This window comes from Lepidochelys kempii, chromosome 23, assembly GCF_965140265.1.
Source record: "Lepidochelys kempii isolate rLepKem1 chromosome 23, rLepKem1.hap2, whole genome shotgun sequence".
Classification (NCBI taxonomy): domain Eukaryota; kingdom Metazoa; phylum Chordata; order Testudines; family Cheloniidae; genus Lepidochelys; species Lepidochelys kempii.
This window is the reverse complement of record NC_133278.1, coordinates 2159159-2177339: the sequence shown is the minus strand read 5'-3', so window position 1 is coordinate 2177339 and position 18181 is coordinate 2159159. Positions and strand designations below refer to the sequence as shown.

General features: G+C 40.9%; 1 protein-coding gene across 9 annotated transcripts in view; it reads left to right on the top strand.

Annotated features, from left to right (window-relative positions):
- BICRA (BRD4 interacting chromatin remodeling complex associated protein) overlaps nucleotides 1–18181 on the top strand; it is a 114580-nt gene that overhangs the window by 65610 nt on the left and 30789 nt on the right. For 5 of the 9 annotated variants that reach the window (XM_073322280.1, XM_073322273.1, XM_073322274.1 and 2 more), the window contains 5 exons: nucleotides 1458–1560; nucleotides 6993–7110; nucleotides 15292–15337; nucleotides 17104–17146; nucleotides 17868–17933. In XM_073322280.1, coding sequence (XP_073178381.1) covers nucleotides 1558–1560; nucleotides 6993–7110; nucleotides 15292–15337; nucleotides 17104–17146; nucleotides 17868–17933 — 276 coding nt within the window. In that variant the 5' untranslated portion in view covers nucleotides 1458–1557. Of the gene's footprint in view, nucleotides 1–1457; nucleotides 1561–6992; nucleotides 7111–7365; nucleotides 7523–15291; nucleotides 15338–17103; nucleotides 17147–17867; nucleotides 17934–18181 lie in introns of those variants that run through there. The other 4 variants (XM_073322277.1, XM_073322278.1, XM_073322276.1 and 1 more) reach the window with 4 other exon arrangements.

Sequence of the window (18181 nt, the reverse complement as noted above, 5' to 3'; positions counted from 1 at the left end):
ATTAGACATTCCCATGGCAGTTTTCATAGAAATAGGGGTATCAATCCCATTACCTCCTTGAATTTCAATTTAGGTAATTACATATTACCTTTCTAAAAAGAAAAATTGACGCTTATGATTTCAAATGTGGAAGTTACTTTTTTAGCCCCTGCTGTGTTGTGGTGTTCGTACAGCATGGCTGTCATATTCTGCTCTACACATGGCTGCATTTCAGTGGTGGGTGAGCGGTGCAGTCTGTTAGAGGTTTGAGATCCTTCTAGATTAAAGGCCCTGAATATATACAGTTGTCATTATTACTATAGCCTGTTCATGGCACTGTAAACAAAGTAAACTTCAGAGGGCAAGGGTTGTTTTAAAATTATATTCTTGTTAATAAAAACTGGTCCAGCAGTCTTTTGGAGTTTCCTATGAGCTTAAGGATACACCTTTTCCATCCTAAAAATAATTATGTAAAGAGGACTCGTAAGTGTTAAATCCATACCGTCTAAACATACAAACCTCAGTCTCCCAGAAGCACTGATTTCCTCCCCTCTGTTTCTATGGAAGTGAGATGCACGTAGTCTTATCCTCAGTATACAATATGTTAAGCAGCTGAATCTTTTTTCCTTTTTAGTTCTGATTTTTTTTTTTTTATTAGCAGGATCACATTAGGGGGTTTCATATCACAGTGCCTTTAAACCCTGCCCAGATCACAGCTGCAGTGCAGATCTGAGCACGGGGGGGGAGGGGAAATCCCTTTCCAGACCCAGTAACAAAAAAAGGGTTTGCCTAGGGGTGGCATGATGCCAGATTTGAAGTTTTCAGAAGAAATTCCTCAGTTTCACCATTCTAAGCTGAAAACTTCAACATGTGCTTTGCCAGGATCTGCATAATGGCTCTGTGCTAAAGATTAATAAATATAGGATGTGTTTAAATGTATCTCTTTAAAAATTAAAGATTTAAAATGTATGGCCAGTAGGTAATTTGATATAACTTCCTGCTGTTGCAAACACCTGTTCATTTGAACCAGTGCTTACAGCGATGGGAATCTTTTTGTAAAATACCTAGTGAAGACATAGATGAACTGGGCTTGATTAATAGGTTCTCCTCAAGAGAGCCTCAAGACTGAGGTGCACTGCTGGAGGGAGAGAAGGCTTTTATTGAGCTTCACCATTCTAGAGTATGCCTGGCCTTGAGCAATGCTCTTAGTCCCTCAGCTCCCAAGAACCAAATTTAACCCTTCCCAAAGTTGGAAAAATTGCAATTGGAATATATCATAGTTAAGTCTAAAAAGAAACCAGAGCAACCAAGGTGGGTATAAAGAATCCGATTAGAAGGTTTTGTTTTCTTGTTAAATAAAATCTGGTGAGGAGGGTTTGACTAGTCAAATAAGCAAAAGTAAGTCAAAAGCATGATTAGCAGAGCAAAAAGAAATACTGAATGTTGAACTAAAGCTAACATTTTATCTCACAATATAGGGTTTTTCAGATGCACTCATAGATGAGAGAAACTAAAGCAGGAAGAAAACCTACCTACTAAAATAAATGCAATGGGAAATTGAAGACGGCGGATAAGTAAATGGTAGATTTGTTAAACAGTTACTTTGTTTTTATCTTTGAGATCAAATTACATGGTACAATTTTGAGAGTTGTTAGCCATATGTCGTAATGTGTGATTATGCAAATGATAAACGGAAGACCTGAACATTTTTTTTTCTTCAGGCAGGTAAAATAATTGGTCCAGAAAATATTCATCACTTCCCAAGGGTTTCAGTCATAACACTTGCTGTTCCCAGATAACGTGTCAGATTTGTGAGTGACAGACATAACTCCATGATTAAAAACAAGTAATGATAAGTTATAGACTAGTCAGTTGTTGAAGGAAAATTTGGAAATGATCTTGAGAAGGGTGTTATTGAGCACACCTTAAAAAAAATTAATTTGATCAGTGCCAATGTAGATTCATAATTAAGAAGTCTTGCTTAGCTAGTTCTTATTTATATTCCTGGAAGAATATTCCTGCGGCCATGTTACGCAAAAGAATTGGGGTGAATATCATATTGTTAGATTTCCATGTAACATTTGACTGAAGTTGTACATTGAGGTTTCTTTCTTGTGCTAAAGTCTACAAATCTGTTACAATGGATACAGTCTCCTTGCAGGTTGGGACAGAACCAGACCTGTCAGTCAGTAGTAGCTGGGGAATCCCTAGCCGCTTTGACTTGTCTCCAGATTTTTCTTTACCTACAGAGGCCTGCAGCTCCCCTCCGTGCTGCAGAGTTTTGCTGAGGAAAATTCTAAACTTTAGTTCATATTTTTAGACAAAAAATTCAGTTCAGTAACGTGTCCATCTGATTCCCATTGCTAAGTTTGATTTTTGGAGCGAACACACACACACCTTCCCCTCCTCTCGCCCCCCCCCCCCCCGACACCCAGCTCTGTGGGCAAAGAGCAATTTCCCTCACAACCTAGTCTGGGAAGGGTTGCCATGGCTTTTCCAGGCAGGAAATGAGCCAGGCAGGGTTGGAAAGACCTAGCTGTGGGACAAGCAGGTCCCTTGCCTCCATTTCCATAAGGGGAGTGAAGCCAGAATAGCAGCATGTATATATCCCTCACCAGCAGCCACACCTCTGACTGGAACTCAGCCTCCTTTCTCTCCCTTTCTCTGCTTCCCCTTTGATTGAGTCATTGGTGGAGGGCACTGGACATAGCACAAGTTCTGCCAACACCAGAGAGTGCCATAAGGGTCCTTCAGGCGCAGCCCCCTCCCCCTATTGCTGCTTCAATAACAGGCTTCCCCCCCTACCCCAGGGGGTCCCAATTTGTATCCCAGGCTCAGATCTTCAGGGGAAACACATGCCTATCTGAATCCTGTGTAACAGAAAGGGATAGAGCTTCTGGGGAACCCATCCTTGAGCCCTAGTCCGGCACCTTGCTGAAAGACCCAGAAGGGGCCCACGGAGGGGAGCGGAGACTCAAAGAGGACAAGTGCTAGTCATATTTGAAATATTTTCAGGTATTTCTGAGCACAATTTTACTCGCTTCTCTGAAGGAGGCAAACTCTCAAGGGGAACTAAATGCATAATTAAATGAACATTGTTTCTCCTCACCGACACAGAGTACAGTGTGGCAGGTTAATGCTGGAAAGACTAGGCCTTAGATATGTGGTCTTTCCTCTATAATTACATTTCCCCTCCTGCCCCGCCTACCACCTCCTAGGGAATTCTTCCTCCTTACCCGAGGAAGACTAGCAGCCCATAAGAGTTAGGGCAAGTCTGCTCATACAGCGCTGCAGGGGCACAGCTGTACAGATGCAACACATCTGGTGAAGATGCTCTATATCAATGGGAGAGAGCTCTCCCATTGGCATAATAAAACCGCTTCCATGAACAGCAGAAGTTATGTCAGCAGGAAAAGCTTTCCCACCGACATAGCGCTGTGCACATGAGTGCTTGTGTTGGTGTAACTTATGTCGCTCAGGGGGGTGGTTTATTCACACCCCTAAGCGATCTCAGTTATGCTGACGTAGTCTGTAATGTAGATATAGCCTTAGTTAATGAAATAGTAAAATATGTTTTAAAACAAACAAAAAGAAACTAAGACACACGGGATAGACTCTTTCATGCAAAAGTATACTGAATATTGTGAAACTATGCTTAGAAAGTCTTCAGCTACTCCAGACAATCCATAGCTATATATCTCTCCTCATTCTTCCTGGACAGGTGTGATAGTGGGGTAATGCAATAGTAGGCTAATGGTTTCCTGCCACCCCTAAAAGATGGGGAAAGTATTGCATTATAATTCACAGCTGCTGCTGTGGGTCGCCAAGCCCTAACTATTGGGCTGTCTCTTTTGCTCCCAGTTTCTGTTGCAGGTCACCATTCCTCACCTCTGCCTCCTCCCTTCAGCAGATGGCTATGCAGTGAAAAGAGAGACAGTAGTCCAGAGGTGGAAGAACTGGCAGGCAGTAAAGGACCTCTTGGCATGCCATTTATTTCCTTGTACCCCAGTTTCCCACCCTGGCCCCTATTATATAAGGTTCCTCAGTGTGTACCCATCAAAATTTAACCTGCTATCACTACAGAAAATAAATGTGACTATTTTCCCCAGTGGTCAAGAACTTGATGTTTCTAACTAGGGGAGATTTTACTTGTAAGAGAGGCCTGTTCACTATACAAGCCCTTCACAGGTAGCCAAGCCCAGGCAGACAATCACAGCCCTTTCCTTTGGATATAAAATGTCTCCTGGTCCATCAGGCCAAAACAAATAAACAAACAAATATGAACTATCATCTGAAACCCTGCGTGCCCGCGCATGCTTTCACAAGGAGTGCTAATGTAGGTGGACAGTATTGCGAGTATGGTTCCTCTCAGCCTAAAAATCATAGAGTCTCAGGGCTTCTCCCTAGAAAGAAAGAAAGGGATTCAGATCCATTTATCCCATGGCTATCTTGGCAATACAATGGGAAACTTTATGAAAAGCTGAGGCTGTTCAGAGTGTAAGAAAAGTTGATTTACAATCCTGACTCATGCCAGAAACTATAGGAAGGAATACAGGTCATATGGCAAGTTGAAGGAGTCTGAATTACAACAGGAGAAAATGCCTCTGTGCAAGTGGTAGCTAGAAAAGTGCATGGTCATTAGCTGTTTTCTGTTGCCTCAGGGCTATCTAAGGGTCTTCTAACCAACCCTGTCTATAGTAGACCCCTGATTGGTGCTAGGCTCTTTCAATTTGGGAGCAAAAGTGCTTTAATCAATTAAGGTCACTGGATGTTGTCAAAATTGGGAGCTGTGCAAGAATTTCAGGAAAAGCTTGGTCCCATTCCCAGTCTCAGCAACCCATGGAAAAGGCCATGACACAAATGAAATAATCCACTATATACTTTGACTGGAGCACTACAGCCTCTTGTCCATCCTATTTCTAATCTCTGAGAATTGGGAACAAGCAGAGCAGGGCCTTGTCTGTAACATCCAAATAAATTCCTAAAGGAGGCTCATCTTCAAAACACTCCCATTTCACCATTCTCAGACAATTTGTATGTTTTGTGAAGAGCTTCAGTGGTCTAGATGTCATATGATACCTTGCCAGTAATTCTGGGTATCTCCTCATCTCACTCTATCTTAGTCATGGACAGAAAACTAGCTCCAGTTGTATATTCTCCACTCCCACTAGTGAATGCAGAGAATCAGGTATTTTGAAGGGATCCTTCTGGTTCAGTTCAGGGAATGGGAACCAGAAAGAGAGAGCCCAGCATCCACCAGCTGGGACACAGTGGTTTATTGAGCTCTGAGAACACTGCCCTCCATGGATAACAGACCAGATGACTTCCTGGTGGCAAGAGTCAACATGTCTGATAGTTTTCATAATAACTGGGAAGAACACAATCAGTTCTACCCCAGAGAGAAATTATTCTGTCCTGGGTGGAGCAAAATTTCCTATCTCCATACATTGCCCAAGGGGGAGAAGAACTCCAAGGCTTACCTGGTAGAAGGTGGATTAGCAGAGTGGCTCTGACACCCAGTAGTATGTTGCTCATCATGTCAACTTAGTGAGTTGGTGATTGACTTCTTTGCATCTGGAAACAATAAATAAAGTGCCCTTCAGTCTGTCTGAGTGTCAGGATCAGGGGGTGGAATGACCTCTCGCAAAGCTGGGCAAGGTCTCCACTGTGTCTTCCCACCTTTTCCAGTGCTCCCCAAGATAATACAAAAGATAGGAATGAGAGAGCAACAGTGATGCCATGTATGCCTTTCTGGCTGAAAAGGCTTTGGCTGCTGGGCCTGATAAACCTAGCATTGGGTTTTTAGGTGTTGCTGTCCCTCAAAGGAGGTTTGGAATTTCAAAACCGATCCTCCATCTGGCACCAGACAGATTGAAAATAAATGCTTGGATGAAATGATTATTGCTATCATGGACTCCAAAAGAGAAGTCAACAGACAGAATCTATTCTACGGGCTGGTGCAAAGTTCACAGTTTAATTACCATGTTATACCAATGAAACATAGCCTTGAGTTTCTCCTGGAAGGTTTTATTGTGGATGAATGAGTGGCCTAACAAAAAGGTAGTATCTATAGTATAATCTCAGCATATTCAAGAAAAACAAGTTTGTACAAATCCCAACATTTACCGCTTCCTTAGGGCATCAACCTTATTCCAACTCTGCAAGGTCATAGAGCACAACCTTGGAACCTCAATCTGCTCCTTACAGCCTTGCCTAGAATAAACCTCTTCAGGAGATGTCATTATACTTTCTATCCATTAGAGCAGGCTTTCCATTGGTGGCTTTCTCTCAAGAGACTCAGTATTGTACTTTTAATTCAGACAGGCGGGCCTCACAACTGTCATAGAATTCATTCCCTAGGTAAATTTCAAGAAATATTCCTCCTTTGGTTAAGCATGTAAGTCAAGTCCTTAAGAACATGGAAAGTCTTAGGTCAGAGTAGACATGTCTCCTATTTTGAGATCTGCTAGATGGTCATATGGCCATCAGCACATACTTTCACTGAGTTCTGCATATTAGTCATCCGATCTTAGCCAGTGCCATTTCCTTTCTTTTGGCAGAAGTCTTCTCCACACCTCAGTGCCCAGGATATGGTGGAGGAGATAAAATATATATACACGCGCACGCTATCACATTTTGGATGTCCACTTTTAAAGGATGATCCTGTTTCCCACCCTGAAGGCACACTGCTATGAAAATCCCATTGTAATGGATCTATGGTCCTTAGTGTGAAGAAGATTAGGATAGTTTATCTGAGCTTACTTTAAAATTTTCTTTCTTCAAGTAAGAAGTCCCACAAACCTGACCCACCCCAGAGACAAACAATCATTCATAATAGAGATGGAAATGGACATTCAAGGATTTGGATTTGTTGTCATTAGATGAAAATTACCATGCTCTGGAGTAGAAGAAATTGTTATGCTTTTTCCTCAAAGTATATTTAACACAATCTGTAATGTAAGAAAGTAGATTTGAATTATCTTGGCTGTGAAAGCTGTCTCATCTGGATGTAGGGTATTTGCCTGCTGCCAGAGACTGACAGGTCTGGTTTTGCACCCAACCTGCAAGGATGTGAAGTACCAATTGTAACAGATCTGTGGACCTTATTACTTGAAGAAAGGAAATTTTCAGGTAAGCAAGGACACATTTTCCTTTTACTGGCTACTGTAAAGATCTGTGGGATAGGGTTTAAAATAAGCCTGTTGCGTAAATTACAGCAAGTGTCTGTAAATAAGGCTGTAAGAACAAGTAAGTCAACCTTTTTAAATTTCACTGCAAACTTGAACTGAACCTTTTTTGATCCAGGACAAAAAGGTTGGATAATTTTTATACTCCCCTCTCTTTTTTTTTTCTTTTCTCATTTTCATGATGTCCCTGCCCTTCTAGGTTCAGGCAAATGAAAGTTTCAGAATACCATGAGAGGAGCAGTTCTTTCAACATTTCCAGCCCGAAAATAAGCATGAAGTATTGGAAATCACTGAAAAGCCAGTTTCCACAAGAACTGTAACACCGAGAGGCTTTGGATAAACATTAGAATGTTTAGGTGCTTATCAGTGCTTCCATATGCTTTCTGGATCTCCCCACCAGTGCTATAAATAGTCACTTCTTAAATTAAGAAGGTAGTGCTTGTGGGTACTGTACACTTCGTTGGCCGCTTTTCCTGTATAGATAAATGACTGTCTTTATTGTTAGCTGTGGGGATAAAGGAGCACAGTTTTGTATTGGATCCTGTTGTTTCATTTAACTCTTCAGACATAAAGTTCGTTACCGTAGAAATTAAGAGGAAGGTTAGTTTGTATTGCTGATTCTTGGCCTCTATGACTGTGGGTCTTTGTTGATTGTCTCCTTCAACTAAGTCTTTTTGTTTTATATAGGGAACATCTTTGGGTATGAATCTTCAAAAATAATTAAAAACTGCTGTTAATATTATGCATTAGTACATTCAGATTTCATAGAAAAGTGACAATGGGAATTGTTCTGCAGTCCTAAAAATTGAACTGAGAGCAACATGTAAGAGAATTTGGTCTTTATATTGCATTTCCTATTAGTTTACCCCTTCCCTCTGCAGCTCTACTTTATATTTTTAGCATTACAAGGTGACATTTATGGCCAGGAAATGCCAAACCTTTCTGGTATATGCCCATCACAAATTCATGTGTGTCAACAAAGGAGGGTGGGAATGTTTTTCTGTCCATAGTGTTCCCCATAACATCCCAAATTACCCAGGGTTGTAGTAAATTCTCCATCATTCGGAGTCTTTACATCAAGATTGGATGTTTTTCTTAGAAGCGATGGTGTGCTTCAACAAGTTGATGGGCTAGATGGAAGAATCATTGGGGGTAAAACCTACAGCCTGCATCATGAAGTGAGGTAGGAGTACATGATCCTAATGGTATCTTCTGGCCTCACAATCTATGATTCTTAGCAATATGATGGCCATCAGCAACAACAGTGCAACACTAATAAGAGTTATAATGCTCCTTCCCTATGCATTCGGAAAGATAAATGCCACTAGGACCTTTGAAATGTTGTAGAGACAAGATATGTAAATGTCCTACAGAAACCTCTACTCAATTATAAATAAGACAGTCACTGTAATCTGTTAAATTTACGCTCTCAAGCTACATGTATTGCCTAAACTAGCACACAGTCTTTCTGTTGTCACATTCATCTTCCAATCCCTTAACTCCATCTGGAGTTGTTCACCTACATGTGTTGCTTTTATCTTTAAGGAGATCTAAACGACTTTTTTGTTGTTGTTTGCTTTTTGTTTCTCTGTGTTTTTGACCTTAGAAATATCAGAAATGTAAAGTCTAGTTTTCCAGTGTTTTTGTAGGAGGATTTCCTGAGAATAGAGGGTGTCTCGGGGAAGTTCGTGAGCTCAGTTGCATTAACTTAAAGCATTGTTGTTGACAGTGTCTCTTTATTTCTCCAAAATCTTTAATCAGTCAATGAAGGTAAATACATGTTAACAAAAATAAACAAAGTGGCTTAAATAGCATTGCTTTCCTTCTCAGCTGCTCAACTTCTACATTCTCTTAACATCTTTTGGTGTCATAATTTCACGAAGTCTCTAGTCACTGTAGATTGTACCAGGACCTAGATTTTTCATGTAAAACGCAAACCGTAAAGCAAAACTTTTCAAGCCTTCTTTCTGCATTATCCAGGCTTGTTGTTTGGGTTTTTTTTTTAAATTCTTCTGCAGGTCACCTTTAACTGAGATTGTAAACTCTCCTCCAAGCTGATGGGTAGGCCCCAATACAGCAAGGAAAATTGTGCATGCATCCATCCATGCAGAGCCCCATTGACTTCCATGGGGTTCCATGCAAGCAAAAGGGAGTGCCTGTGAGATTCTCATTGTGGGTTGGGGTCCTCACGTTAATCTGTAAAGTACCATTCATGAACATAAGAATGGTCATACAGGGTCAGACCAATGGTCCATCTAGCCCGGTATCCTATCTTCAGACAGTGAGCAATGCCAGATGCTTCAAAGGGAGTGAACAGAATAGGGCAGTTATCGAGTTATCCATCTCCTGTCATCCAGTCCCAGCATCTGGCAATCAGAGGCTTAGGGACACTCAGAGCATCGGATTGCATCCCTGACCATCTTGACTAATAGCCATTGATGGACCTATTGTCCATGAATATATCTAATTATTTTTTGAACCCTGTTATAGTTTTTGCCTTCACAACATCCCCAGGCAATGAGTTCCACAGGCTGACTGTGCATTGGATGAAGAAATACTTCCTCTTTTTTGTATTAAACCTTATGCTTATTCATTTCATTGAGTGACCCCTGGTTCTTGTGTTATGTGAAGGGGAAAATAACAGTTTTTCTCCACACCATTCACAATTTTATAGCCCTTTATCATATCTCCCCTTAGTCGTCTCTTTTCCAAGCTGAACAGTCTGAGTCTTATTAATGTCTTCTTATATGGAAGCTGTTCCCTGCCCTTATGTTTCTTTGCCCTTTTCTGTACCTTTTTTCATTTCTAATATATCTTTTTTTGAGATGGGGTGACCAGAGCTGCATGCAGCATTCAAGGTGTGGACATACCGTGGATTTATATAGTGGCATTATGATATTTACTACCTTTCCTAGTGGTTCCTAGGTTTTTTTTTTTGACTGCCGCTGCACATTGTGGTAGTTCTCTGAAAACATCTGCTCAAACTATAAATAGTGCTACAAACTAGCCATGTTTGTGGCACTAGTTAAATAATAACCTAAAGAGTGGTGAGTGTGGGGAAGAAGCACTGACACCAAAACAAAATCATTTTGCCTTTATTTTTCTGTATCCCTTTGGCCGAATTATTCATTCCAATGGCATTTTGTTCCCTCAATCATCTCTTTTCACTACAGCTTCTCCTGCTCCTACTACAGTGACCTCATAATCTAGTGGTTATGCCACTGTCTACTCCTCTTGTGGAAAAAAAATAGGGATGACATAAATTCAGCATAGTGACTAATGAAAACAATGGCTGTCGTCAACTCTCATATGATTTTATCACAAGCCTTGTGATATTTGATGTGTTTCATAAAGCCCTAGCTCCTGGAGTCAAGTGAATACATGAGAATCTCAGCTTTTTTAAAGTAAACATATGGACCTCCTGGTTATGGAGAAAAGCTTATAAACATGACCTCTAAAGGTTTGAAAAACAGACGGTAAATCAAAATAACTCAAACTGTATTATGAGATTTAAAAAAATTTTAAGTAGTCTCATGATTTTAGGAGTCCTGCCTTGTGAATTGGAGTTGGAACTACTGGAAGATCTATGAGAACGTCTACGCTTGAATTGGGAGGTATGATTCCCAGTTCACGTGGTTGTACCTGCACTAGCTTTGCTCAGGTTAGCATGGATACATGTGTGCAAACTGGGAATCACACCTTCCAGCTCAAATATAGGCGTATAGTCAGGAAAAGGGTTAAAGGTCAGTTAGCTCATATAGTAGGTTTAAGCTACCCTATCATAGTGGTAATTATGGAGTCTCTGATTCCTCCAAAATATTAACATATTCTCAGTGAACAGCAGTGGCCGCTTCACTTAAGCCTGTGTTTTCCAGTGAATTTGCATTTAAAACAGACAAAGCTTTAGTGAAGTCCTTATTTGTTATACTTAAGATTATTTGTGGGTGCAAGGGTGAGAAAAGAAACAACATTTTCATTCATAAAACCCTTAAATGCTCATAAAACTGCTTTGCACTAGAATGACAGAGCAGAATGAAATTGTTAGACTTTTTAATTGGATAATAATCCATGGTTATATAAACTTTTTAAAAGATTTTCCTCCTTTTCCCCTCCTTCTTTCCATCCCTCCCTCCCGGTATAAGGTATAATCATGATGGTTTTATTTGTACACCAAATCAGTCAGTGTTTTGAGACCTCTCGCAGTATAATACAATACAATTTTGTTGTATGCTTTAGAGAACTAAAAATACAATTAGAATTAAATAATGGCATGGGCGGGAGGAGGAGGAGGAAACTATGATGTAACAGCAGTAGAGAAGAGTTATGCTTTCTGATGAAATTTTAAATGAGGTGGTGAATTTAATAGGTAAAGAGCTACAGGAAGGTTGCCAAGGAGAAGAAGGTTCTTCCACCCAGAATGGCAGAGATTTGGTGAAGAAACAGAGGAGTCTAGTGCTAGTTGGTTGGACGAGTGTTGAAAGGCATGGTCTGTCTGATAATTTGCTCCAGACTAACAAAGAGTTTTTTAAATCAAAGGCAATTTTGAACGGTGTCTTGAAATGAACGGGAGAAAATGTCTTCGCATGTTGTGTGTTTGAGAAGGCAGCAGTGTTAATCTATACGTGCTGGAGTCTGGAGAACTGCGACTTTGCAATTGCTTTTTCCATACCATTCCAGTAAGGTGAAAGGAGATGAAGGCTTGCATGATGGAGTCAAGGCCACGTTCCCAAATGCTATTTGTTAAACCAACAAAGTGTGCTCTCCACTCTGAGATGAATGGGCAAAAATGATGATCGGTGACTTAGTCATGTCCAAAGAAGTAACAGTCACTGTGTGCTGTTGTCTGAATATCTCCATGCAAAGGCCGTTCTAAATCAATGCTTTAGTGCTTTCTTCTTTCCTTAAAATTAATCAACCCCAGCAGTCCATTGTTCATGAGCAAACCTAATAAAAACAAAACAGCATGTTTTGAAAGGGAAAATTATTTGTTAATGGCCCCAATTTGATACCCTTATTCATGTTGAGTAGCAGCTCATTCTATGAATAGTTCCATTGAAATCACGAGTAGGTCCTTACTCCTTTAGCAGTCCTTAATATGAGTCCTTATCAGAGTATGCCTCTCAGGAAATATTTCTTCTTCAAACTTCTACTGGATTCTAATAAACAGTGAAGAGGGGAGAATTTTAAAAATTAGTTGGAAAGTTATCCTATTTGTGTCCTTTTGAAATGGAAAAGATTCTGCCTTCGGTATAGGACTTTAACACTTTCTTTCAGAATGAAGAAAGGTATGTTTCTTCTTCAAGTGCTGGTCCTATGTGTATTCCATTGTGGGTACGCATGCACTCCCCATGCCTGGAGCCAGAGGGTTTTGAAAGCAGTGTGTGTTGGTCCACAATGTGCCCTGGCTGACCGCATTCCTCCAACCAAGTTGATAAAGGGCAAGGGCATACTGACTGCATCTCCTGTTCCTTCTACCCACCGCATGGTCTTGGTCAGAACTTCCAGCCGAAGCTTCGGCTTTCTGTTTTATCTGTGAAAATATATTTAGATATCTAAATCATTTTTATATTCTAGAGTTTTAAAATTTTTATCTGATATTTTTAGTGAGGTTTTTTTAGTTATTTAGTCTCCCTGACCTAGGGAGAACCCCCTGCCCCATACCCTGTTTGGGTATTCGACTATGTCCAAAACTCCAGGGTTCAAAATCTGTGCTTTCTGCCCACGATCCTTCTCAGTCACTGATGACCACCAACTCTGCTTATACTGCCATGGGGAAGTCCACATCGTGGCAAGATGCAATATCTGCTGTTCATTCCCAGCTGTACCTGGGAAGGACGGGAACTTGCCTTAGGAAGCACCTTATGAAAAAGGCCATGAGGCCACAATCGGATCCAGGCTGGGGACACCCCCCATCCCTCAGTATGTCAGCCTGACTCAGCAACGAGTGCACTTCCTGCCACGAGGTCCAAATTAGGAGCAAAGGAGTCTGCCTCCCGCAGATGTCTCAGCAGGGTCTTGTTGGGAGAGCAGGGAGCATTTTCATAAGCATGAGGCTAAATCTTCCTTCAAATCCACTTCAGAGAGGTCTGATCCAGCCCTGCCTAAATTGAGCACTAGCTCAGCCCAAGAGAACTGAATACATCCTATGGTGCAGTGGCGTGATAAGAAAGCCACAAGTCTAGGACTCCATTGGCACTGGGTCAGGAGGTGGTGGATTCAGTGCCTCTGGTACCTCCCAAGCACAAACCTCAGGGTCCTCCACACCAACGAAGACTGATCACCAAGAGTATCAGTCACCAGTGATTCAGTCTTTGCCTTCAAGGGCTGTGGCACAGACTGTCCCTCCTGCAGCTTTCTCTTATATGGCATCTTATTGCCAAGGGAGCCACAATGTAGCCTTTATTTAATGTCCTTCATGTATTTAAAAAAAAAAAAAAAAAAAAAAGGCAAAACTCAAACCCCCTTGAATTAAAGTGTGTTCACAGCAGGAAACTGACTTCTGGCAATGTGATTTGATATGGAACTAATGTGTGCTGAGGACTACTCATTAACATTAATAGAAGTAGCATGTACATCTGAAGGGGTCAATAATATAGTCTTCAGTGTTATGTGTACTGTACTGTAGCAGAGTGTCACCACTGGAGTGTTAATGGTTTTCTAGCAGTTGTCTAGTTGCAGCTGACAAACCAGCTTCAAGCCCCTTTAAGACAAGACAGCTCATTTGTTTCTGTATGGAGAGCTGTGTGCACCCCATCCTGTACACCTGCCTCTCTTCTCCCCCCTTTCACCGATCCTGGGAATGTCCAGATGCATCCTGCACCTAGTGTTTTTTGAGAGGTGGCCCCCTGGTGTCTAGAGCTAGTTAAAATGTGATAGCATATATTGGCTGTAAGTCACGTGAATCCCTTTTGAGAACTTCTTGCAGAAGATCAAACTATGACTGCGAAGTCAGCTGGGATGATTCTTCCCCCTGCACGCTCAACCCAGTCAGGTCTGAGGCAAAAGAGACTTGTGATTTAATATGCAAAACAAATGTCCAGCACACGGCGTGCAAAAACTAGGAGGAAGGATGTTTTATCCCTGTAGTGTAGAACTAACCTCTTAAACACAACAAAGTAATTCTAGTTACTTCTGTAGCAAATGTCTGCAAGATGTTATATTCAATCTGAAGAGCTGAGTTCTAATATGGTTAACGTCTTATCATGGGTTTCACTTAATAGTGAATCAGTTGAATTTATTTGGCCCCCATCTGTTCTGAAGAGGCCCAGATGAGGTGAGGGGTTGTTATTGTGAGGGATAAATTTGCAAACAAACACCTGAATTCATGCTGCCAGCTGATAGCAAGGGACTGATTTTCATAAGCATTAATTTTAAGTAAGTGTGTGTGAGTGAGAGAGAGAGAGAGGCTGCCTGATGGACTGGAAATGGAGCTGGAACCTTTCACTTGTAGGTCACCATTTCAAATCCAGCCTATATCAGTAGTGACTGAAAGTTATTGATGGCTCTTCAGTATCCAGTGGACAAGTATTCACATCAGAAAAACTGCAACCATAAATTGGACTAGCAGTGTGCTCCTCCCTAGTCTCAGCCGGGAAGCTAAAGATTGAATGGAGGCTGATACGTACATTCCCCATAAGTATTGTAGAGGCTTGGGGTATGTTGGTGAGGCCAGCGCATGGACCTGCAATTTGACTTGTCACTGTCTCTCTTTGAAGAAATAGGGGACTTCAAACTTCAGGGGCTGGCAGTCTGGCTCTTTTAACCAGCACCAAATTACACAGCAACATAAATAATAAGAATGGAATGTGCTAACACGTGCATTTATGCTCTAAGGTTCTGAAGCCCAAAGACCTTTGAGCACCTAAGCAATGATCTAACTAACAGATTACTCATCTGCCATAAGCAGGATAAAATGAGGTGTATATATTGGGTCTGTCTGTGAAAGAAAGACCTTTTGAATTGCAAAATGTTGTTTTGGGGTTTAAGGGGTGGATGAGGGGTTGTTTTTGTTTGGTTTTGGGGGGAGGATGGGGATGGGAAGGCAGCAGTTAATAAGTACAGTTTGTGCTGCATGGCACAGCTGTATTTTTCTAATTTTAATGCAGTCTCTCTCCCTTCTTTTCAGTTGACATGGATGATGAAGATGGCCGATGCTTGTTAGATGTAATTTGGTAAGTAGTACCATCTCCTGAAGCAGACCCCATGCTAATTCGCTAAGTTATCATCTTCTGTACTATTCTAGGGTATCGGGTGGGGCGGGTGGGGGTTAAATACTTGAGATTCTATGTTTGGAGTTAAGAGCATTTCCATGGAATTCATTTTTGCATTCATTCTCAAACAGTTGCCTCCATGCTTTTTTCCATACAGTTCAGTCTGCATGGTTCAACCTCCCTGAACTCCTCTTAAAGGCCCCTGCACTGCCCACTTCTGCCATGCTTTCCATAGTGAATCTTGTTACTCCCTTTCCCTGACCCCTGTCTGTCTTAGATTGTGAACTCTTTGGGGCAGGGACTATCCCTTCTTTGCTGTGCTGAAAGAGACTACCACATTGTAGACTCTCCTGCAAACAAACAAACAAATAATAATAATTTTTATGTGAAATTTTTACAGAAACCTTTGTGAAACTAAACAGGGTCTCTTCGTAGGGACCCCTGCAGGCCTTTTCTTTGTTTTTAATCTACTTGTATCCCCTGGATTTCACTTTTAAATGAATCCAAAATATCAATACAAAACTCAAAGGCAAAGTTTCAGATTAAAGTCTGTATTGAAATCATGAACCATCACTGTGTCTTAGGTTTGCTTGAAAGGGTTTCTAAGCGACAGGAAGTTTTTTGGCTGAACCAGCTCTGATTTTCTTGTTTGAAACATTTGTGGTTTCATGTTTTGTTGCACTTATTTTTTTTGTTTGTTTGTTTGTGTAGGTTTAATTAAGAACATTTTGCACAGCTGATTTTTATAGGGAAATAGACATTAACAGTAGATTAACTCTGCACATTCTGTTTTTCATTTGTTCCATTTAATGCATATGTGGATAAATCTATCTAATTTCTGTAGTGTTTTGCCAATAACTATAGCATCTAGGCACTGCACACGCTTAAAAATGTACAACTATAGTCCGTCTCACAGCACTGTTGCAAAGTGCTTGGTGAGAGAAGTGCCTGGTGAAAGCTGTCATCAGCACTAGTTAGCTAGTAGCCTGAGGTTAACTCAGAACAGTTAATGTTTTGACAAACTACTTGTTAACTGGCTAATTTTCCGAAAGGGATTATTGCAATTATAGAACTGTTGTCAGTGACTTGATAAGTAGGGCCCTGCAGAAATGACAGAGGAGGGGGAATAAGAGCATGTTAGTGACAGAGTAGGCTAAAAAGAAAAATCACCATTTACAATCAGTAAAGTTATGTAATCAGTATATTTATGTGATATAAAAATAGAGTATAAAGCTGTGTATGTTGTTGGTCATTTAGTTTTAGACGGTTGAAATCTTGTATCAAATTTAAATTTGTAAAAATGTTCTAGGGTACGGGACCTAATTGTTTTTATTCAAAATGCAGCCACATTTGATTCTGTCCCTGAGGTGATAGAGCAGCCAAATGGCTCTCAGGTCCATATTGACTCATTTCATTCACCAAAATGCAACATTTTTCATGATAGAATCTCCTGGCTTTTCTGTGCTCCTGACAGGACAGGGCATGTAAGGAGTTACTGGCCTTGGCAGAAGCAATATTAACTGACTGCTGCCCACACTAGTGCAGCTGAGGAATGACTGTCAAAAAAATAACAGCGGTCCCCTAGCAGTGAACTGAGATTTCCACCGGTCAGAGTGCAATGGATGCCCAGTTATGTGAATATATTCATTAGGGACATGTATTTCTTTCCAGATTAAAATTTGGGTTGTACATTCTCTCCTTAAACAATTTCATATGTTGTTTTGCAGTGATCCTCAGGCTTTGAATGATTTTTTACATGGATCTGAAAAGGTGAGTAGTGGTTTTTACTTGTTTTGTTAATCAAAATATTAAAATTCAAACATTTTTGACAGTGAAGTTTAAATTAAAGGGGAAGAAACCCTAACTTGAATGTCTCTCTCTCTCTCTCTCTTTTTTTTTTTTTTTAGGGAGAAGGGATTGGGCAGCTCAGGGGGTTGGTAATAGGTTCTCGAATTTTTTGTCTCTAAGGACCCAATCCTGCAAACTGCTCCATGCAGAGCCACACTGAAGTCATTAGAAGTATACATGCACAATCGTCTGCACAGAACAGTTTACAAGAATGGGCCCAACTTAGTCACCTGTGTTGCTAGCGATCATAAATCCCTATCTTCTAGTTATTGTTTGCTGACCTGAGCAAAATAAGTTTGTCTGTCTCCTAGTAGGTGAGTGTCTACCTTACAATATCTGCTGCTACAGTTGGTACTTGTTTGCCCCTTCATCAGAGAAGCCAAGTATTGAATAAGCCCAGGAGAAAGAACTACCTTCCCACCTCTAGATTTGGGGCTCTCCACATCAAGTTTGAGGCATGTTGGCAGGGGGCAATGCCTGTGAAGGAAGCTTGCCCAACTGCTACAAATGGTGTACCAGCTCTGTGGCTAGGGAGAGCATTCACCTGTCTCCAGTGACTGCCAGTCAGCACCATTCACAGTGTCAGCACTAAATTCAGTTTAATTCTATTTAAATAAAGTAAATAAAATATTTTTAATTGCAGATCGACAGTGATGATCTCCTGGACAACACAGGAGATGCAGCCAGTGCCTTCTTTGAGGGTGCTGGGGTATGTATTTATAATGTTTTTTTTAAAATTGTTACTTGGTAAATTCATTTTAGAAACCTGTCTTTTGTCACAAGTTTGTTTTTAATAAATCTGTTTTCCAGGGTGAGTAAATTACACAGGATGCATGGATTAGTCCCTAAAATCTTAAAGAAGAGTTGGGGCAGGAAAGAACAAATGGGTTCAATGTGTGCCCCATATGTGTGGGGGAGGGGGAAATGGGTTCATACGCACACATCTCTCTCTGTCTG